Here is a 23,809-nt window from a genome sequence, read left to right as displayed (position 1 = left end):
TGACTGACACTATTATGCTAGTAGCAAGGCAATTGACACTCCTATTGAGCCTAATCAGAGACTTGGTGATGTTCCTAAAGATGGTGCAGTTGACAAGGAATCCTCTCGTGTGGGTGCGTGGGAGGATGCGTGCGTTAAGGCACGACACCCTTGAGTGGCCCTCACTCGGGGGTGCATGATCGATAAGGCAGGATGGCCCCCCTCCATGGTGCCGTGTGGCGCGGCTCGGAAGGGGGGCCCACACATGGCTGGGGGTAGGGCTGGCAATAAGCCGAGCTAGGCCCAACTCGAGCTCAGCTCGATTGATTTTAACTTGGCTCATAGCTCGACTCGAGCTCGATATGAACTGATTTTCTTAGCTCGAGCTCGGCTCGATGATGACTACGAGCTGGCTCGGCTCAAAATTGACTATTACCTTACTTTTATGTATATATATATTTAAATAATATATGCGATATATATAATATATATTTAAATAATATATTTATAAAATTATTAAGTATATATTTATATTATTGAGTATTAAGTAATAAATATTTTTTATTTAATAAATTTATAAAATTAATATATATATATATATAAGTATATCGAGCTGGCTCGTGAGCCAAATGAGTTGAGCTAATGGTAGCTCAAGCTCGGCTCATTTACTAAATGAGCCAAATATTTGAGCTTAAACTTGGCTCATTTGTATCATGAGCTAGCTTATTGAGCCAATTTTCGAGTCGATTCTTGAGCCAACTCACGAGTAGCTTGGCTCATTGCCAGCCCTAGCTGGGGGATGCCCCCCCCCCCCCCCCCCCCCCCCCGCGCTATGGTGTTGCGCGGCGCCGCCTAACCCCCAAGTGTGAGTCACTCAGGGGTATGACTTTTGCCACCCTGGGTGCCCCCTACCTGTGGTTGTTGTGCTGCCACGTGGCGGGTCCCCGAGCCGCCACGTGGTGCTTCCTCTTATTGCCCATAACACATCCCCTCCTCTCCCATAAAAGGAGAAAAGATTTTCCATCTTGTGCCACTCATTTTCATTCCATTCTATTTCCTTCTATTATTAAATTTGTTCGTTCCATAGCCTCTTAGAGAAAGGTTTGACAGAAGGTCTACAGAAGAGTCATTATTTATAACCTTTTAAGTTTCTCAAACCAGCTGGCATGGAGCTTTGAAAGCTCCTATTCTTGATGGCCATGTTGTATTTAATTATGAAAGCATTTACTAATTCAGGATTGTAGAAATTGTTTCAAAGAGCAGCTTACTAACTATCTATAGTTTCAGTTGGAACTGCAAAAATTTACTACCTACGACATGTTTGATGATTCTTGAAACCTCAACGTTGTGAGGAGAATTTGAATAGAACAAGCCAATAAATTAATTTTTATTGAGAACCTAACATCATGGTGAATCTTTTTATTGAGTGACATTCTTATTCAAAACACATGATGGTGATCTCATCTAAAAAACCACATCTACCAACATTAGAATGTTTTGAAGTTATTGAGAACCTATCATGGGGAATATGTTAAGCAGATCTACAGGTTAGAGTTGAAATCTCATTCTCTTGTCAGTTTCTACTCAAGCCTCTTTATTTTCTACCCATTTATTCACATATGATGCCTGTGAGATTTTTTTACTGTTCACATAAGTATTGTCCTTGTTCATGTTCTATGGTTCATTCAAGCATAACATCACCAGCTGAACATATCCTATTGCCTCAACTTGTATACTTTGCCTATCTGGGTTTTATCAACAAATCTTTGGTTGCATTGGATGTGGACTCTTTGGGAGCTGTTATTGGAACCTAAAAATATTTTTCCCATCAAGTCGCATTTCTGTTCAAGGGACATGGTTCCGGTGGCAGGACATAGACATCCTAATCCACTTTCTTTTGCTGCTATCTTATATATCGTGTAACTCATCTAATTTCACTGCACTGCATAGAATTTTGAGATGTATATATAAGTATCTAGTGGTTTCTTTTTATGAGTTATTATTAGAATTATTAGTATAATTGTACATATTTTATGTGTGTTTTATTTGTAAATATTAGGCTTTGCAATTAGCCATATGTTAAGCCTGTAGATTAAGACCCATTATGTTTATTATAAATAGTAAGCTAAGAGAGTCTAATTTCTTAGATTTTTCTCTCCTAATTATTTTGTCACATAGTATTAGAGCTACCGGTGAGAAAAACCCTAAGCCGTCGTTGTGTATCTTTTCCAGTGGTCTCCAAACCCTAAAAAAAGCCTCTTTTTTTCTCTCCTCGCCGCCACTGTCAAGGTTCGAACTCCACTGTCCAGCCACTGGTTACCAACACTGCCACCACCATAGGGTTTGCCATTGTTAGATCGATCGACCACCAAAGACCCTTCGTTGTTGGAGCCGCCACGCGCCAGCACGTGGGAGCGCATGCATTACCGAAATCTTGTTGTCTTCTCACTAGAACCTTGACTAAGTCTCATGAACCCATCCCCGGTGTCCGTTTTCCCAAAAACCATCCTAATCTGTGTGTATCAATTACCTAACAATTTTTTAAACACTGGAGTTTTAGTTTGTTCGCCTGAACCCCACCATGTCATCCTTGAGTGATGCCAACTCTATTCTTGGTGCCTCATCTGCATTTCAACCCTTCACCCTTTCCAACATAGGGACCCCTGTTATCACCTCTGACAAGTTGATAGGGTCTGCCAACTATCTCTCATGGACAACTTCTATCAAGATGTGGTTTAAGGGGTAGGGACAAGCAGACCATCTCACCAAGAAAGCAGAGGATGTTGACGCAGCCAACAAGGCTAAATGGGAACAGGTTGATGTTCAGTTGTGTAATATTTTATGGAATTCAATTGACCAATCTATTTTGCAACTCTTTCATCCATTTGAAACTTGTTATGAGGTTTGGAAGGATGCCGCTGAGTATTATACTATCGACATTTAACGTCTCTATACTGTTGTCCACACTATCAAGAACATCCACTATGGTCAATCTATGGAATCCTATTTGGGCTAGATGCGTTCTCTCATGTAGGAGTTTGAAGCTCTTTTATACGCTGCTTCCAAAGTCACTCATGATTCTCAACGGGAAAAACTGTTCATGGTCCTTACTTTATCTGGTCTCAAGCCTGAGTTCAAGGTTGTTTGCCATCAGATCTTGATTGGGTCCACTAACCCTACTATGAAAGATACATACAAAAGATTATTTAATATGGCTGGCAGTTCTTCCTCTACTGGTGCTTTTACAGGTACCCCTCCCAAGGCCTCTGCTCTTATATCTTAGACTTCAGGTGGTAATCAGGGCTGGGCCGGTAGTTGCTCTCGCCCTCAGTGCAAATTTTGCAAAAAGAAAGGGCATGAGGAAGACAAGTGTTGGAAGAAGCATGGTAGACCAGTTGCCCCTCTTGCATATTAGACATCCCGGGCGGCTTACGTTGCACTGAGTGACCCTAGTCCATCATTGGGCCCTCTGATGGTAACCCTGCCTGCTACTGACTATGAGGCTTTCTTGAAATTCTAGGGATCTCTGCAATCTACCGATAATCCCATGACTAATGCAACTTGTGAGCTCGTCTGGTTTAGGCAACTCCTGTAAGAACTCAAGTTTTGTGAAGTGTCCCCTATGAAGTTTGTTTGTGATAATTAGGCTACACATTGCTTCCAATTCAGTGTTACATGAACGGACCAAGCATATTGAAATTAACTGTCACTTTATTAGAGAGAAGTTGGTTGAAGGTGTTATTGTTACAAAGTTTGTTTATTCCAATTATCAACTTGTAGATGTTTTCACCAAGTCTCTAAAGGGTCTTCGAGTAGAATATATTTGTAACAAGCTTGGTGCATATGATATATATGCTCCAGCTTGAGGAGTACTAGAATTTGTAGAAATATCTTACTGATAGAGTATATGCTTAGGCATATTCTTCTTTCCTTTTTTATCCTTTTCTTTTATGTTGTTCTCTTCTTCTATAAAACCAAAGAGGGAATCCATGTATCAATATGAGATTGAATATAGAGAAAATCATTTTCTCCATCTCCCTTTGTTAATATGGTATCAGAGTAGGAATAAGGAGTTAAATCATAGTTGTTGACTGTGAATCCCTAGCAGCCCATCAGTCACAGTTGTTCTATGTGAAATCCTAGGCGTAAGCCGCCCTTAATCCCTCTGCCATACCCCAAGAATTGGCTTTCATCGTCTAGAAGTCGAGAGTTAAGAAGCAGCCAGAGATCGCTGCAGACGTTGGAAGCCAAATACTATCACCATTACCGACTAAGGAAGAAGAACAACCGTTGGAGACAGCTATCGAAATGACCGCCATCATCGACGAAGACGACCACGAGCTTGTTTGTTGCTACATCAGACTGTATCGTCGTCACCAAATCCGTCTCCCTTCTCCGGCCACGACGTTGTCGCTACCACCACCGACCAGATCTGCTCTTAGCTCACCCAGATTCAGCCGTCACAACCACGATTTGCACCATCCCCGGCTGCTATCGCCTAGATTTGGGTGCCTAGTTTCGTGGGTCACCACCATTGTTGTCGCCCAAATTCAGCCCCCAACATCCAGATTCGCGGGCGCAGTGGCCTCACCATCGGCCGACGCCATCCAGATCGACCACCTTTGTCACTCAGATTCGGTCGTCGTCCTTCGCATCGACTGCCATTGTCTTAGTCCGCCGGTCGTTTGAGCCATCATTCAGCCACCGCTGCTGATTGGATTTCTCCATTGTTGCTGGCAACAGTTTTAGCAAACCCAGATCCTTGCTAGATTTGGGTCAGATCCAACCCGCTGAGCAATGACCCACTTCAAATTTGGTCAACTAGAGTTGACTCATTAAGCTAGATCCAACTACCAGATCTTCCAGATAGATGCAGCGAACCAACCAACTCAGATTAAAAGGCGAAGGATGATTGGATCTACAATCTGCAGTCACTGACTAGTCAATAGATCATCGGTCCCTACCGCTACCATGTCGGACGTTCCCTCCACATTTGGTTCCTTCAACAAAGAGCAGTTTAATCAACTCTTGACATTGTTACTGTCCAATTTGTTACCTGGTACACTTAATGGTTCTTTGGCACATTCAGGTAGAACTCCTTTAGCCCTGTCAAGTTCCTTAAAATCCACTCCATGGATCATTGATTTAGGGGTATCTGATCACAAGTCCAGCTTGTTTAATCTTTTCGATTCATATACTCCTTGTTCAGGTAGTGAAAAAGTAAGGATAATAGACGACAATTTTTCTTCTATTGCTAGCAAATGCCTCATTAAAATCTCTGAAAGTATTGATCTTTAATCAATATTTCATGTTCCTAAACTTATTTGTAATCTTTTGTCTGTCAATAAACTCTCAAAAGATTCTAACTGCTGCATTACCTTCTTTGATTCTTATTGCCTATTTCAAGACCAGAATTCAGGAAAGACAATTGGCAGTGCTTGAGAGATAAACGGACTTTACTACTTCAATGAGGATTTCTTCGGTAATAAAAAATCTCACAGATTAAGTGGTAATAGTTTAATTTCTGTTTCTGATCCAATAATGTAATGGCATCTTAGGCTAGGCCATCATAGTTTTCCTTATTTAAGATGCCTATTTCCTAAATTGTTTAAAGTAGTGGATTGTTCTAAGTTTCAATGTGAAAGCTGTCATTTGTCCAAAAATCATCGGATTTAATTTGTTTCCAAACCTTACAATTCTTCAAAACCATTCTATTTTATTCATAGTGATGTTTGGAGACCCTCAAAGGTAGCCACTTTATCTGGCAAAAGATGGTTTGTAACTTTTATCGATGATAATACTAGACTATGTTGGGTTTATTTGCTTACCAAGAAATTCGAAGTGACAAGAGTTTTCAAAGATTTCTTTTACATGATCGAAGCCCAATTTCAAACAAAAATTTGTATTCTTCAGTTTGATAATGGAACAAAGTACTTCAATGAATGTTTAGGGGATTTTTTGAAAGAGAAAGGTATTTTCCATTAATTAACGTGTCGTGAAACTCCCTAGCAGAATGGTATAGTTGAACGAAAAAATAGGCATTTACGTGAGGTAACTAGGGCTATTATGTTTTCTATGAATGTCCCAAAATACCTTTAGGGAGATGTTTTAACTGTTTGTTATCCAATCAATAGAATGCCCACTCGAGTCTTAAACTTTGAGACACCTTTAAATTTCCTAAAAAAGACATTTCTTATGAGTCGGTTGTACTCTAAGCTACCTTTAAAAATTTTTGGATGCACATGCTTTGTTTACATTCCACAAATTTTTCGATCCAAATTGGATCCAAAGGTTGAAAAATGTGTTTTTGTTGGTTATGCTTCTACAAAAAAAAGGTACAAATGCTTTAATCCTTTGACAAAAAAAAACTCACATAAGCATGGATGTGTCTTTCATGGAGAATCAATCCTATTTTACCAAAAAACATCTTCAGGGGGAGAATATTGCAAAAGAAGATAATTTTTTTTAAATTTCTAAACCTGTAGAAGAAAATCTTTTGAAAATTTTTGAATCTCATCCAAATATGTTTGATATGATTGATACTCCACCCCACTTTGATAAACGATTCAAGGAAACTAGTGCTCAAAACAATAAAGAATAGGATGCGTCTAGTTCACTGGTGCCAAGCATAATGGAGTCGGAACCAAGGGGAGAATTACTACAAACGGATCAAAGTGATCCGAAACCTAAGCTTTAGTTTTATATCAGAAGAAAATCTGAGAGAAATGCTATTGATCCAAATATCCTTCCAGTAACTAAGCAGTTGGCATATTCGAATGATGGTCCTTCTTCCAGTCAAGGTAATTCTAAACTTACTCCTTCAAATTCTTCCTCAGTTGATTTGTTTGATCTTGATGTCCCCATTGTCACTAGAAAATGAGTAAGATCTTGTACTAAATATCCTATTGCAAAATATTTGTCCTATCAAAAACTGTCCAATAGCTATGTACCAAGAACAATTTAGGATGCTCTAGGAGGAGATGAATGCTCTTAAAAAGAACGAGACTTGGGAGATTGTGGAGCTACCGAGAGGTAAGACAATTGTAGGTTGTAAATGGGTCTTCACTGTAAAATGTAAGGCAGATGGAAACATAGAGAGGTATAAGGCAAGACTTGTTGCCAAGGGGTTCACCCAAACATATGGCATCGACTATCAAGAGACCTTTGCTTCAGTGGCAAAGATAAACTCTATTTGAGTCCTCCTCTCTCTCGTGGTGGCCCAAGATTGGCCTCTACACCAACTCGATGTAAAGAATGCCTTCCTAAATGACGATTTGGAGGAAGAAGTGTATATGGACCTCCCACCTGGATTTGAGAAGAGCCTCAATACCAACAAGGTATGCAGTCTGAAAAAATTCTTGTATGGTCTGAAATAGTCTCCAAGAGTGTGGTTTGAAAGATTTGGAAAGGCAGTAAAAAGCTATGGTTATACTCAGAGCCAAGCGGACCACACAATGTTCTTCAAGCACTCTGGTGATGGTAAGAAGGCTATTTTAATTGTCTATGTGGATGATATAATAATGACTGGTGATGACAGGGGAGAGATTGAAGAACTTAAGAGGAAACTAGCATATGAGTTTGAGACTAAGGACTTGGGACCCCTAAAGTATTTCCTTGGGATGGAGTTTACAATATATAAGGAGGGAATCTTTGTCAACCAACGTAAGTATGTCCTGGATTTACTCATTGAAACAGGAATGCTCGGGTGTATGATAGCTAAAACTCCCATCGAATCTAATTTGAAGCTACAACCTGTCGAAGCCAATGATGTGGTAGAAAAGGAGAAATATCAAAGACTTGTGGGCAGACTCATCTATTTGTCCCACACTTGACCTGATATAGCATTTGCAGTAAGTGTAGTAAGTCAATTTATGTATTCACCAAGTTCACAGCATTTTGAAACTGTCTACAGAATTTTAAGGTACCTAAAGAGAACTCTTGGAAAAGATTTGCTCTTCAGAAAACGTGGACATCTTCACATAGAGGCTTATACTGACGCAAATTAGGCAGACAGTATTACTGATAGAAGATCTATATCGAGATATTGCACCTTAGTGGGAGGTAATCTTGTCACTTGGAGGAGCAAGAAACAAAACATGGTGGCTAGAAGTAGTGCTAAAGCTGAATTTTGTTCAGTTGTCCACGGGATTTGTGAGGTCATGTGAATAAAAAGACATCTAGAGGACTTAAGGGTCTCCATTCCCTTATTAGCTATGGTTTATTGTGATAATAAAGTTGCGATTTTCATTGCCCATAATTTAGTACTCCATGATAGGATAAAACATGTAGAGGTGGATAAGCACTTTATTAAGGAGAAAATTGATAATGGGGTAATTTGTATGCCCTACATTCCAATAGGTACCTTAATGGGGTAATTTCTTCTTTCCTTTTTTATCCTTTTCTTTTATGTTGTTCGCTTCCTCTATAAAACCAAAGGGGCAATCCATGTAACAATATGAGATTGAATATAGAGAAAATCATTTTCTCCATCTTCCTTTGTTAATAGAATTATTAGTATAATTGTACATATTTTGTGTGTTTTATTTGTATATATTAGGCTTTGTAATTGGCCATAGGTTAAGCCCGCAGATTAAGGCCCATTATGTTTATTATTATAAATAGTAAGCTAAGAGAGTGACGCAGCGTGTAGCGCGAGTGTGAAGAAAACACACCAAAATAAACCCTTGAAAGAGTAAACTTCAATGGCCGAAACTTGGCTTTCAAGAAGACGCAAAAACAAGACTGTTTTGCTAAGAAAATTCAAATAGGTTACTGAAATTTGATTGATTAAAACTTGATTACAAACTCTAGATCCTAGGCATATTTATAGTATTTGGCTAATCCAAATCCATCTAATATTTGAAAATCAAAATCCAACTAGAATCTTAATAGAAATAAATCCTAAATAAAAGTTAACTCGAATCCTAATAAAAATAAAACCCTAATCAAATATGAAGTAGAATCCTAAATCAAGTAGAAACATGAAGTAGAATCCTAAATCAGGTAGAAATATAAAGTAGAATCCTAAATTAAGTAGAATTCTAAAACTTAAGAAGTATTAAAATAACATTATGGCACTACTATTTTGGTGATACTGTTCTGGTTTAGTTGGGTCGGCCTTGGGCCGAGTCTTGATTGGTGACCGCATCATTCACCTTCACTTGAGAAAAAATTCGACCTCGAATTTTGATCATGTTTGGACAAATCCACATCCGATAAGTACGAAGAGAGATTAGCCACTTGAATGTTTAGAAATACCCATATGATTAGGCAAATCCACAACATAAGCATTGTCATTGATCTTCTTTGAAATCTTGTAAGGACCATACTTCTTTGGCTTGAACTTGTTCTGCTTTCCTGCTGGAATTTGTTCCCTCTTCAAAAAGATCATAACTTCATCTTCAAATCTCAAATACCTTGTGCTTCCTATGCTTGTCAGCTGTCGCCTTATATTTCTTATTTGTGCAACTTTTGCTTGACATCTTCCTAAACTGCTTGAACTTTTCTGCTAAGGGAACATGAGCAAAGACATTCCTCCCCTTCTTAGCCATATCAGCATTGGCATGGGTCCAATCATCGCCATGTTTGTTGCCTTCTGCCTCCATTGCATTATTACTATTAGATTGAGAACGTTGAACCTTCCATCTTAAGCGCTTCTCTAATCTAGTAGATCTTATTGCCTTCGATTCAACCATGCCAGATCTTGAATAAACTGTAGAAGGATTTGCTACCATGACCTCCATCTCCTTTAAAGTCGCAAGTCGATCAAAGGAAACACCACCATCCTTGGGTTGCGAAGCAATGCTTGAGCCATCGGGACTGGAAAATACCCCAGTATGAGTCAATAACCTTGGAGTTTCTGTCATGTTAGCAGCATAAATCAGACCTGAGTTTGCAAAAGTTGAGGTTGCTGGGACAACATAATCTTCGAAATCAAGCTCCACTTTAGAAGCTTTGGTTTGATTCTTTTCCACTATGGGTAACAAAGTATAATGCACACCTTCTTTCTCAAGCTGATATGTGTTCTTCCTACCCGAGTGCTTAGCATCCACATCAAATTGCCAAGGCCTCCCAAATAAAATATGGCAAGCATCCATATCAACAATATCACAATAGACTTCGTCGGAGTACTTACCAATAGAGAAAGGCACCCTGCAATGTTCATCCACATGTATGCCACCAACTTCTTTGATCCATCCAATCATGTAAGGGCTTGGATGTTTTTCAGGAGTTAACTGCATCTTTGCCACCACGTCTTTTCCTATGATGTTCTCCTGACTTCCACTATCAATAATCAGCTCAAAGATTTTTCCTTTCACCGTACACCTCGTGCGAAAAAGCTTATGCCGTTGAGTAGTATCTTCATTCTTTTGAGATAGCATTAACTTCCTCACTACACAGGTATATTGCCCGTGTCCATAATCTTCTTCGTCATCCTCCCCATCAGGCCTCCAATATACTTTCTCTTCAGCAACATCTACCTCTTCCTTTTCTACAATGTTAACTATTTTCCTCCTTGGACAATCACTAGATCGATGCCCAACCTCATTGCACTTGAAACATTTTAAAAGAATAGGCTTTGCATAAGGATTAGGGGACTTTGGAAGATTAGAAGTAGTACCTCGAATGTTTCCCCCCGTTGTAGCCTTATTAGGGTTGATTGTATGGGGTGGATTGGAAGGTTGCGCTCCTTGAACCGACTTGCCTTTATCAAAAGCTGGTTGTTTATTTTCATTCCCACTATACTGATGATAGTTGTCATTACGAGATCTCTCACTCAACATTAACTCAGCTTTTAAAGCTAAGTTCCTTGCTTCTTGCACACTCAGAACCATCTGAACCCCAATTTTATCACGAATAGCAGGCTTCAATCCATTCAAGTAACGAGCTGCTTGTTGATTGTCACTTTCTGACAATTGGTTTCTCTCCGCCAATCGCAGAAAGTCAAAGGTATATTCATTCACACTCTTCATTCCCTGTGCACATCTTTGATAAGCTTCAAACATATATTGTTCATAGTTAGGGGGCAAAAACCTACCTCTTAACAGCTGCTTCATTCGTCTCCATGTCTGAATCGGCCGTCGGCCTTCCCTCAATCTCGTTTCTCTTAATCGTTCCCACCAAACAGATGCACCGCCCTTCAACCTGTAAGCCACTAACTTTACTTGTCGTTCATCTGGGATCTCCATGTATTCGAAAAAACGATCAACCTCAGTGATCCAATCCAGGAACCCCTCAATATCAAGATCTCCACTAAAGGTAGGAATATCAACTTGATTCACCCCATTATTCAGGTTCCTGTCATCATCAACTCGTAGTAAGGTGCCCAATTGGTTTCTATGTTGCTCCAATCGATGCTGGATAGTACGAGTTACTTCCCGCTGTTCTTCGATTGCTCTCCAAATTGCGGACAACCCCTGATCACCGTCACGAGGCTGGTTGCTACCGTTACCTTCAAGATTGGCCATCTTATTGGTTGATTAACCGCCCTGATACCACCTGACGCAGCGTGTAGCGCTAGTGTGAAGAAAACACACCAAAATAAAGCCTTGAAAGAGCAAACTTCAATGGCTGAAACTTAGCTTTCAAGAAGACGCAAAAACAAGACTGTTTTGCTAAGAAAACCCAAATAGGTTGCTGAAATTTGATTGATTAAAACTTGATTACAAACTCTAGATCCTAGGCATATTTATAGTATTTGGCTAATCCAAATCCATCTAATATTTGGAAAACAAAATCCAACTAGAATCTTAATAGAAATAAATCATAAATAAAAGTTAACTCGAATCCTAATAAAAATAAAACCCTAATCAAACATGAAGTAGAATCTTAAATCAAGTAGAAACATGAAGTAGAATCCTAAATCAAGTAGAAATATAAAGTAGAATCCTAAATCAAGTAGAATTCTGAAACTTAAGAAGTATTAAAATAACATTATGGCACTACTATTTTGGTGATACTGTTCCGGTTTAGTTGGGTCGGCCTTGGGCCGAGTCTTGATTGGTGACCGCATCAGAGAGTCTAATCTCTTAGGGTTTTCTCTCCTAATTATTTTCTTACAGTTATATTTTTTAGCATGAATTTACTGCTCTCAGAAAATTGCTAGTTGTAAGTGTATACTAATTAGAATTATGTCTGTTTGCTTGTTCTTCATTCCTTTTATTTCCCATCTTCTTGTTTTTTATTTCATAGGATGCCACTGTTGTTGTTTCCCCTGATTATATCATATACGGAGATATGTACTGTTCCAAGTCTCAGTTAACATTTTCCTGGAGCTTGGTCAAACTTGAGGGGTCAGTAGAATGTGGAATCAAGGGACCTGTTAGTCTTGAGTGGACAGTAGATGATATCATTGATATTGAATCACAGTGGTGTGGACAGGTGAGCTACAACTGCATTCCCTTGCGTAACTTTTTCATTGTTCATATGAATAACTTTAGTTGTTTTATTGTCAAGGACAGGTTCAAACAGCTGTGGTAAACATCTGTTTAACAGCCAATGATCGAGAAGTAGCCGAAAGAAGTAATACAAGTTAGGTTTTGTATATTTCTTGTTTGGTTTGTATAAATGGAATCACCTTTGATTGGTCTTGTGTTTAATCCATCTGGCTTTAAAATTTCATGCCAAGTTGCTTAGCTCTCTTCTTTATTTTGTTTATACTGTGGTGTTTATTGTTATATGTGAGTTTCCCATATGGTATACAAAAGGGTGCTCTCGTACATTTCAATATTGCTTTCCTTTTTGTCTCTTTTCAATGATGCATTGAGAAGAGGAACAAGGATATATTAATGTTACAAGTTGGAATTACCACCATTTGGTGAATGTCAACGGTTCTGCCTACCTCATTCAATTATACAAATTATTGGAACTCATTTCTGCAAACACCCTTTTGACTTCGTTTGCTCCCCCCCCCCCAAAAAAAAAAAAAAAAACACGCACGCACACACCAAAGATAGAATTCATAGGAGCTAAGTTGCTTCTTAAGTTGTTGAGTTTATGATGATTAAGGATGATATAATCTCTTTCCCCTGCTCCATTTAGTTTGGTTAGTTCTCTAGAAATTAAGTTTTTGTCAGGTTGTTTGACGTGGTACAAAAAAGGTTGCAGATGGGGTCAGGGATACTCATTTTAATATACATTTTTTAGGCATCTTGAGTATGTATCATGTAGTAGCTTAAGCTTTGGGGACAATTGGTGATGTAACAAAAGGGGATGATTATCCTTAGTGGATGATGCCTTTTATGGGTCCTTCTAAGAGGCACTGAAATCTTCAAATAACTTGTGGCCTCATCCTTTCAAAAGAAATATATGCTTCACCATGAAATGTTTCTACTCTGGTTGTTCTCAGATTGGAGAAGGCAAGAGAGTTGAGGATCTAGTTGTATAACAACATTTGAGCTAACAGACTCTAAAAGTAACCAAACATAGAGTTTGATTATTATTTCCAGGCTTTGACTCTTAGTAAGTTCTTGTAAAAGATGCAATCCACTTGTCCAGAATCTGGAAAAGCAGTCATGGCTGTTGACCATATATTTCTTGTTGAAAAGTCTGATTTTAGCACAACACATTTTTTAAGCTAATACGCATTGAATATGCAGGCATTACAGAGTTGAAGTTTGCAGTTTTTGATCCAAATTGGTCTGAAAAGCAGGAAGCAATCAAATCATTGGATGTGAGATACAAAGCCAAATGGAAACATTTCTTTTAGTGAGTTACTTAATTTACATTCTTTTACAAGTACGCTTTTGTATTTTGTTTCCTTCACATTTACCGATATGAAAAGTATAACATATTTTGTTCTCAAATTATGATATGACACTTAAAAAATTATGTTTTTATATTTTTTTACATTAAAAAATTATGACATGACAAAGAAGGTATGTAGAACAACTATGGGTTCTTTACGCACACAAGAATGATTCACATTCTATACATGAGGAAAAATGTGAATAAAATTTTTAATATTTATTTTAATCCCACTAGGTAGAATTCACTGCATATATTCTAGCTCTCCTATCATCTTTATCCATGAATTACTGTTTCTAAAAGCTTACTTATGGTCAAGTTCAAATATTTGGAGCTCTAGAAATCCCGATGGTGAGTAATAAATATAAATTCAATTTGCTTAAACTTCTGATATAGATCTTGTTTGCGTAAACTATGGAGATGCATGACCCTTGCATGCACACAGGTGTCTTTCAATGTTAAAAAGAAAAGAAAAAGTCTCGTTTTAAGAGAATTGAAAAAAAAAAAATAGATCATGTTGGTAGAGTGTTTGATATGCAACAAGAAGTGTTTGTGCTTGTTTAGTTATCATGGAAGATGCTTCCTTAGTTTTTCTCTCTTTCTTGGCCAACAAATGAATTGAATTGTCATTATTGGAACCAATTGATGTTGCATTTATCAATTTTAGTGATGCTTCTTGGTTATTAATGCTATTGATGATGGGTATTGTGTAAAATATTGTTGTGGCTGACTGAAAGGCAATATTGGTTTGGTCACAAAGGTGCTTCTGGCTAGTAGTTGGTTTGAGCATTTTTTTAAAAATGGGAACATGAATTATCATTGATATAAATGACAAAAATTTTAATCTAGTGCTTCTATCACTTTAACTTTTTGTTCTATTTCATTCAGTACTAACAAAGCAAGGATTGGAGATGCTTGTCCAGGGAACAACATATTCTTGTCAAAGCATTACTTTTCCATGTAAGTAAAAGTTAAGTCATATTTTGATTAAGCCCGTGTGATATTATGTTACTGACTGAACTTTCCCCTGAACAAATTTGGTTCCTAAAGTATGGAACCTAGAAATGAGAGACTGATTTGGTGGAAATCAAACCATACTTAATTTCTCATGAAATAAGAATTATATACAACTTTCTATGCTATCAATTCCTAACTTCTAGCAGATGATAAGCAACATAATTGAGAATATTTACAGGATAATTTACAAATCTGTTCCTATAATTTCTCCTACTTGATTAGGAGTCTTATCTTGTTTTTTTATCTTTTATTTCTTCTCCTTTATCTTGATGCGCCAGCCCACAACCGAAGCCCACATCAACTGTAGTCTTCTTTTTTGCTTTGGACTCTTTTCTACCTTGAGGTTCCCTCGGATCCTAGGACTCTCCAACACCCCCCCTCAAGCTAAGGAATAGATATCTCTCATTCCTAGCTTGTCGATAAGGGTCTCAAAACGAGATCTTGACATGGCTTTAGTCAACACATCTACTACCTGCTCTGTTGTAGGAATATAAAGCAGATTTATGCCTCCTTCATTAATTTCTCTTTGGATGAAGTTGCGATCAATCCTGACATGTTTTATTCTATCATGCTGTACCGGGTTATTAACAATGCATATGGATGACTTGCTGTCACTATATAGTTTCGTTGGTTGAGTTAGAGGTATTTGTAGGTCCTCCATAAGCCTCACCAACCAAATAAGCTCACATATGCCTTGAGCTATTGCCCTAAATTCTGCTTCTGCACTGTTTCTTGCTACTACTGATTGTTTTTTGCTTCTCCATGTAACTAGGTTTCCCCATAATTTAGTGCAAAATCCAAATGTTGACCGACTATCTATTACTAATCCAGCCCAATCTGCATCAGAGAACCCTTCAGCCCCTCTTTCATCGCTCTTTTGAAACAACAGTCCCTTACCAGGAATTCCTTTTAAGTATCTCAATATGTGATACACAGCTGTCATATGTTGTTGAGTTGGAGCATGCATATACTGGCTAACAATACTCACTGCATATGCTATATCTGGGCGAGTTAGGGAGAGATAAATTAACCTCCCTACAAGTCTTTGATATCTATCTTTATCAACCACCAAATCATCATCCTTTTTCACATATTTCCAATTTCTTTCTAGTGGAGTATACCTAGGTTTGCATCCCAACATTCCAGTTTCTTTTAGGAGATCAAGAGTGTATTTTCGTTGGGAGATAACTATACTCAGTTTGCTCCTTGCTACTTCCATTCCAAGAAAGTACTTCATTTCACCCAAATCTTTGACTTCAAATTCTTCTTTCAACTTCTGTTTCAGGGCTGCTATCTCATGAATATCATCTCCTGTAATAATTATATCATCTACGTACACAATAGATACACTTTTTTCCATTAGCAGCATGTTTAACAAAGAGAGTATGGCCGGCATCACCTTGCTTGTATCCAATTTAATGAGAGTAGAGCTGAATTTTTTAAACCATGCCCTTGGAGACTATTTCAATCCATAGAGAGATTTCTGTAATTTGCACACCTTTCCACTTTCTTCAGTATCAAAACCAGGTGGAATCCGCAAATATACTTCTTCTTCTAACTCCCCATTCAAGAAAGCATTTTTTATGTCAAATTGGAACAATTCCCAATCCATATTTACAGCAATAGATAACAGCACTCTTATAGAATTTAGTTTTGCGACCGGTGCGAATGTCTCCTCATAATCTATCCCATAGGTTTGAGAGAAATCTTGGGCAACCAGCCTGGCCTTGTATCTGTCCACACTCCCATCTGATTTGTATTTGATGGTGAATACCCATTTGCAACCTATAATCTTCTTGTTTTCCGAAAAGTCAACAATTCCCATGTGTGGTTGCCTTTTAGTGCCCTCATCTCTTCCATCACTGCCTCTTTCCACTTGGGATCATTTAATGCCTGTTGAATATTCCAAGGTATAGCCACTGTATCTAAATTAGTGGTGAAAGCCTTGAATTCGGGAGATAACCTAGAATATGTCAAGTAATTTGAAATAGGATGCTTTACACATGATCTTACCCCTTTTCTAACAGCAATAGGGAGATTCAAGTCACTGTCAACAGCTGTAACTTCTTCCTCATTCACTGGACTTTCCCTAGGTTCTAGCAGTTGGCAGTTTTGAGGAGCTGGACGTTTACCTCTTCTTGAGTAGACTTGTATTGGCTTTTCTAGATTCAAGTTATCCCCTAAATCAGTTTCCATAGATTCAGCTGGGATTTGGGGTTCTTGAGGAGATGATAGGCTCGGGTGATTAGGTTTAGAGCATGCTGGCTGAGAAGGATCAACTGCAACAGTTTGATTAAAAACATTATTTGGGTTAAGCTGAGGTATAGGTAATGAAATAGGCATAGGTACTGCTGGATCCCAATGATTTTCTTTCAACTGTAGAGAGGTATTTGAGTAATAGGACTTACTCTCCATAAATGTTACATCACAAGAGATGAAGACTTTTTGTGATGTAGGGCAGAAACATTTATAACCCTTTTGGGTAGGAGAATACCCAATGAATATACACTTTAATGCTCTTGGTTCAAGTTTATGCTGATATGGACTGGTTTGATGGACATACACCACACATCCAAGTACTTTGGGAGGAAGAGTATTTAGAATACGAGCATGGGGAAAGATGGAAGTGAGATTATGCAATGGGACTTGGTACTTCAAGACTTTGGTAGGCAGTCTATTAATTAGATAGGCAGCTGTTAGGACTGCCTCCCCCCAATATCTATTAGGCATAAAACTTGTGAACATAAGAGATGTAGCCACCTCAAGCAAGTGTCGATTTTTCCTTTCAGCTATTCCATTTTATTGAGGGGTATAGGGACAAGTGCTTTGATGGAAGATCCCATTGGTAGTAAGATATTGGGTAAACGAGTGAGGGAAGTATTCTTGGACATTGTCAGTCCTAAGGATACAAATAGAGGACTGGAAAACATTTAAAATGAGTTTATGGAAAGTTTGAAAGATTGCACAAGCCTCAGATTTTTCTTTCATCAAATATACCCAACACACTCTTGTGTGATCATCAATAAAGGTTATAAACCATCTTGCCCCATTTAGGTTTGGTACTCTAGCTGGTCCCCATATATCACTATGGATCAAATAAAAAGGTTTAGAAGGAGTATAGGAGACTGATTGATAAGTACTATGAGTTTGTTTAGCAAGGATGCAATGACTAAGAGACTCCTTATTATTAGAAAGCCAGCAAAGTCCATCCTTCTCTTCAGCACTGCCAATCACCTTCCCCGAGGATCGGTCCTGAAAAATGTAATATGAAGGAAAGAATGTTACAATACAATCCAAGTCTCTCATTAGTTTGCTTACTGATAACAAATTGCAACTTAGGTTTGGCACATGCAATGCTGATTCAAGTAATAAATCAGCAACACAAACACTTCCCTTTCCTTTCACCAATGATTGAGTCCCATCAACCATCAAAACAGTTAGATCCTTATCTCCTATCTGAAAATTATCAAGAGTAGTAGTAGATCCTGTCATGTGGTCGGATGCCCCGGTATCTATTACCCAATGACTCTTATTCCTTCTCCTAGCTACCAGAGAAAGAAACTGACCTTTTTGTGCCATAGATGCTGAATAATTTGGTGCTGCCTCATCTGATTCCTTTGCAATATATGAGCTTTGTAACAGTTTCTGTAAGAAGTCAATTTGATCAGTAGTTAATCCCATACCTGTTCCTTTTTCACTAGTGGGTACACTTGCTGCTGCATAAGCCGATCTGTCCTTCTCCTTCTTTGGTCTCAGTTTCCAGTTTGGGGGTTTCCCATGCAACTTCCAACTTCCAGCATGTACTCTTGGTGTGATAAGACCGATTGCAATGTTCACACCATTGCTTATCCTTTGGAATGTCTTCCTTTCTTGTAGCAGTAAGGGCTGATCTTGAATTAGGTTCGGTTGTTGGTAGCATAACCCTTTTCTTGCTTTCCTCTCGTCTGACCTCGACAAACACCTCCTGGAGAGATGGTAAAGGCTTGGCACCTAATAATCTTCCTCTTACCTCATCTAAATCTGGATTGAGCCCTTGGAGAAAATAAAAAATTCTCTCTTTTTCCAGCATCTTGCTATACTTTTGGCTATCATCTGCACACTTCCAGCTAGGATCATAAAATAGATCCATCTCCTGCCATTGTTCCACTAGGTTGTTGTAGTATTCAGTCACTCCAAGATTGCCCAACTTGGTATTCCGAATTGCAACTCTAATCTCAAAGCATTGAGTTGTATTTTCGAGATCAGAATAGATTTCCTGAACAGCCTCCCACACTTCTTTGGTTGTTTTGTAAAATAGATAGGGTCGGCCTATCTTGGGCTCCATTGAATTGATAATCCAAGCCATTAAAATCGAATTTTCTATCTCCCATCTTTGATATTCTACTGAATTTTCTGGTGGAGTTTGGATTGTACTTGTGAGGTAGCCATATTTCCCTTTGCCTTTAATCACCAAGGTTACGGATTGAAACCATTCTCTAAAGTTTCTTCCGTTCAACCTATGTTGGGTGATATGCAAAGTATGACTATCTAGTGAAAGAGTGTTGTTAGGCGCTCCAGCAGTTGAAGTCACTGGTTGTTGAAGATCCGAACTCAAGGAAGACTCCGCTGCAGTTGGGGCTGCATTCTCACGATCTTGGGGCTCCATCTAATTCCGATCTTTGGACTACGAAGAGCCGCGAGCTCTGATACCATGAACAAATTTGGTTCCTAAAGTATGGAACCTAGAAACGAGAGACTGATTTGGTGGAAATCAAACCATTCTTAATTTCTCATGAATTAAGAATTATATACAGCTTTCTATGCTATCAATTCCTAACTTCTAGCAGATGATAAGCAACATAATTGAGAATATTTACAGGATAATTTACAAATCTATTCCTATAATTTCTCCTACTTGATTAGGAGTCTTATCTTGTTTTTTTATCTTTTATTTCTTCTCCTTTATCTTGATGTGCCAGCCCACAACCGAAGCCCACATCAACTACAGTCTTCTTCTTTGCTTTGGACTCTTTTCTACCTTGAGGTTCCCCGTTCTCACTCCAAGAAGGATTCTCTATGGGTTAAATGGATTGGCCACTAGTACTTAGGGACAATATCCATCTGGGAAAGGGAGCGTAGAGAGGATGATTCATCCTTATTCTAAAAATTGTTGTGTATCAGGGACTCTTTATTACAAGATGGAGGAACCCTCAATGGCGTTGTGGCCATTATATCGGGTTGGAGTGAGAACGGGGCCTTTAGGTCTAAGGCAGCGTATGATTATTTCAGGCCTAAGGGTCAAAGAGTCAGATGGTTCTTAGTGGTGTGGAAGTCCCACCTGATCCCTAAGCAAGCTTTGATTTTGTGGCTGTGTGCCAAGGCAAAAATTCTCACGAAGGACAGGCTTTCGTTTCTTAATATCGATCGGTCATGCCCTATGTGTGGCACAGCTGAAGAGTCTTTGAGACATCTTTTTTTTCAATACCATGTTAGTTCGAACATTTGGGGCTCGATCAGGGCTTGGCTAGGCCTTTCTCGCAAAATGCCAACACTATCAAGGGCGTTAAAGTGTATTCAGAGGCAAGCCAGAGGGTCTTCTTGGCAGAGTCGTGTTAAAAGGATGGCTTTGGTAGCCACGGTCTACCACATTTGGGTTGCTAGAAATCGGAGTGTTTTTGATAATTTAAAGCCTTGTAGTGAGAGTATTTCATATAGGATTAAAACCTGTGTATACAAAGTTATGTTTTCTTTGTGTTCCCATGTTTTGATCCAGTATGAGACTCTTTTTCAAGGGCTTTAGTTTTGTTGCCTCTGTCATTCTGGATATGCCCGATGTATACTGTATATTTTGATCTTTATATATATATTTACATTTGATAAAAAAAAAAAAAACAAGATTGAGGTAGTGAGGAACCCTTGAAGCCTCAAGCTTACTGCTGAAACAAAGAGGTTGTCAGAGGGAAGGAAGGAGGGGGGGGGGGGGGGGGAGGATTTTTTGGGATTATGCATTCTCTTCAATCAAAAATCTGTCAAGACCCTAGGTTTTGAATCTAGGATTTCTAGTTGACATTCATGAAAGAAGGAAGAAAGAGGAGAGATGAGAGAAATGAGGGGGGAAACAGAGAGAAGAACAGAGGGAAACAGAGAATAGAGAAAAATTAGAGAAGTTATGGAGAAAGTAGGGGGGAAGAATAGAGAACAGATAGAGAGAAAATGATAGAAACTTCCAATATATTTTCTGATGATCTCGGCACTGTGGCTTAGCTTAATACTTCCAATAAAGCTATCCAGCAGTTATTTATAGCTGTTATCACTACTAATTAACTGTCAAAAAATAACCTTCCACTACTTCATACTGCACTATACCCAACTGCTCCTAATTCTCTCTTTGATTCCGAGAAAATCACATTGAATAATTTTGTTAACCGCAAAATGCTTTCTCCAATGCATTTCCATGCTTCTATCATATATTATCCAGTTTAACTGTCGTACCATTTTCATCGTTATTATGGTTTGCTTCCCTTCCTTCAGACAAATATGTCTATAGAATATATAATTTCTATCCTTCTAGGATTCCTAAGATGCCCTAATGTAGTATTTTGTTTTTCCAAATTCATTGAATAGCATTGAGAAGTGCTCCTTCCATCACTCTTTGTTCTCCCCCCCAATTTACCAGTACCTTTTGGACACAAGCAGTTGAAACTAAAAAGGAAAAATATAAATCGGCACCAATCATGCTAATCACAATGCCTGACTTAAGGCAGTCATAAACCCAAAAATAAGGCGAACATACACTTGTCAACAATAAGTAGTTCTGCAGTTGCAATTCATACGACTGTTAGGTTGAGTATAGTTACACCACTGCTGTCAAGTTTTGCACTTTGAAGTTTCTAGTGGTAGAGTTACATAGTGGTGTACCACAAGATAATTATAATTCTGGCATAATTTTTATTTTTGCTTCCAACTTAATTTGCTCAATGTTATAAAAACTGCAATTATAGATGTTTTGTTCCTTACTAGAAAACTACCAATTTCTGTTAGGATAGATTTCTTTCTTCTTTTACTTATGATTTTTTTCTCCTTTTCCTCTTTACCAATATGCTTTCTTCCAGTCCCAGTGATTCCTTTGAAGTTATTTATCCTGAAGGAGATCCTGATCCTGTTTCCATTGGTAAGAGAGACATTGAGTTATTGAAGCCTGAAACATTCCTCAATGATACTATCATTGACTTCTATATAAAGTAAGTGTTGGTGCAGTATTCCATTGTTGAACATGTTCAATTTCATTCAAGCTTGAAGATTTTGGTTTATTAGACTGATGCATAATTTCTGTTTATTGAGAAATCATATCTATTTTAAGGGCTTACGTGTTTCTAGCAATTAAATGCCTATGTAAAACCTGCAATAGATAACAAGGCAAGGGAAAGAATGTTGTACTACTAAGAGGGCTGAATTTATGATGGATGTAATATGTAATGTCGATTAGACTATGGACTGTATTGATTTTTCAATGTAATAGGAGAATACAACCTGCTTGTCCTGTAGATATGCATATCACTCATGTCAAGTGGGCACACTTTGTTATACAGATCAAGGAATGAATATATATTTTGGAGAGAAAGAACAATGGCAAGGATCCAAAATAAATAGGAATAGGTTTATATTAGAGGGTAAGTCTTCACAGAAAAGGTGCTCCTTTATGATCAGAAAGTCACGGGTTTGAGTTGTGGAAATAGCTTCCTTGCCAACGAGCAAGGGGAGGTTGTGTGTACAAATATGACCCTCTCTCGATACTTGTAAACTGAGGGTGTATTGGAGATTAGGAATATGTTCATTTTTATCCAAAATAAAGTAGGATTAGGTCTATTTGAAGTTAAGATAGAAGTTGGAGGATAAATCTCTGATTTGGATCACTATATGTCACTAGATGTTGTTCAGAGCGCTTGAGCTCTGATCCAGATCATTGTTTGTATTGTTATATATTTATCAAGTGTCATCTTTTCCTAGTACTGTCTCTCTCTCTCTCTCTCTCTCTCTCTCTTGGGGTGATTGGTTGAGGTCCTCCCAAGGGGGTTCTTCTGATGGGTTGGTGCTTGTCTTAACATTCTAGTTGATGTGATGTTACATTTGATTAATTGGCAGATATCTAGGGAAAAAATTATCACCAGAGAAGAGGCAAAAGTTCCACTTTTTCAATAGTTTTTTCTTTCGGAAGCTCGCTGGTCTAGATAAAGTCCCATCTTGGGCTTGTGAAGGAAGGGCTGCTTTTCAACGTGTCCAAAAATGGACCAGAAAAGTGAATCTTTTTGAAAAGGATTATATTTTTATTCCTGTAAACTTCAGGTATGGAATGAAATTGATCATGGCTTTACATGCAAGATACTTCTCATTTATGTTAATGCTCTCTAATGCATGGTTTATTCTTGCTGACAGTCTACACTGGAGTTTGATTATCATTTGCCATCCTGGTGATGTAACTAATAGTGAAGGCAAGGCTTTTGTTATTGCAAGCTTTATTTCTTGCAATTTTCTGTGCTTCATTTTCTGTAGCTACCATGCAGATGAACATGTGGAGAAAATGCGTAGGGTACCATGTATTCTGCACTTGAATTCTATTGAAGGAAGCCACAGAGGACTTAAGAATCTTATTCAAAGGTAATCGATTTTCGGTACATATTCATGAGCAGCCACCTCCTTACTTCACTGGCTTGAAATCCATGTTAAATCGGAGGGAACCTAGCATTGGTTACATTTCCTCTTTGCCTGCTCCATTAAGAAAACGGAGGCATCCCTGCTGTGTCATTTTTACCTTCCCATTCCTCCATTTGCCCCATACTATGGCAGCTGCATCCCATTAGTACACAATCAAAACCCAAAAACATAAAGTAATGGAAACAGAACTAAAAGTGAAAAGTAGTCTTTGACAAGTAAGATGCTGGTGTCTCACTATGGAAGCAAGTAATGGTTAGACCATGGATCAATTAAATGGAGAATATTATTTACTTTAAAAATCTATATGTAAGGAATCAGTTTTAAGTTACTGGAAATGTACTACCTGTTGTGGACTAAATCATGATTCAGTACATAT

General features: G+C 38.3%; 1 protein-coding gene across 3 annotated transcripts in view; it reads left to right on the top strand.

Annotated features, from left to right (window-relative positions):
* Positions 1–23,809, top strand: part of LOC127802432 (probable ubiquitin-like-specific protease 2A) — a 124,910-nt gene that overhangs the window by 44,689 nt on the left and 56,412 nt on the right. For 2 of the 3 annotated variants that reach the window (XM_052338235.1, XM_052338237.1), the window contains exons 5-12: positions 12,172–12,360; positions 12,441–12,510; positions 13,578–13,686; positions 14,614–14,685; positions 21,834–21,962; positions 22,864–23,064; positions 23,155–23,210; positions 23,283–23,376. In XM_052338235.1, the coding sequence (XP_052194195.1) occupies positions 12,172–12,360; positions 12,441–12,510; positions 13,578–13,686; positions 14,614–14,685; positions 21,834–21,962; positions 22,864–23,064; positions 23,155–23,210; positions 23,283–23,376 (920 nt within the window). The remainder of the gene's footprint in view (positions 1–12,171; positions 12,361–12,440; positions 12,511–13,577; positions 13,687–14,613; positions 14,686–21,833; positions 21,963–22,863; positions 23,065–23,154; positions 23,211–23,282; positions 23,377–23,809) is intronic. The other variant, XM_052338236.1, reaches the window with a different exon arrangement.

Source organism: Diospyros lotus, chromosome 5 (assembly GCF_014633365.1).
Source record: "Diospyros lotus cultivar Yz01 chromosome 5, ASM1463336v1, whole genome shotgun sequence".
Lineage (NCBI taxonomy): Eukaryota > Viridiplantae > Streptophyta > Magnoliopsida > Ericales > Ebenaceae > Diospyros > Diospyros lotus.
This window is presented reverse-complemented; position numbering and strand designations above follow the sequence as displayed.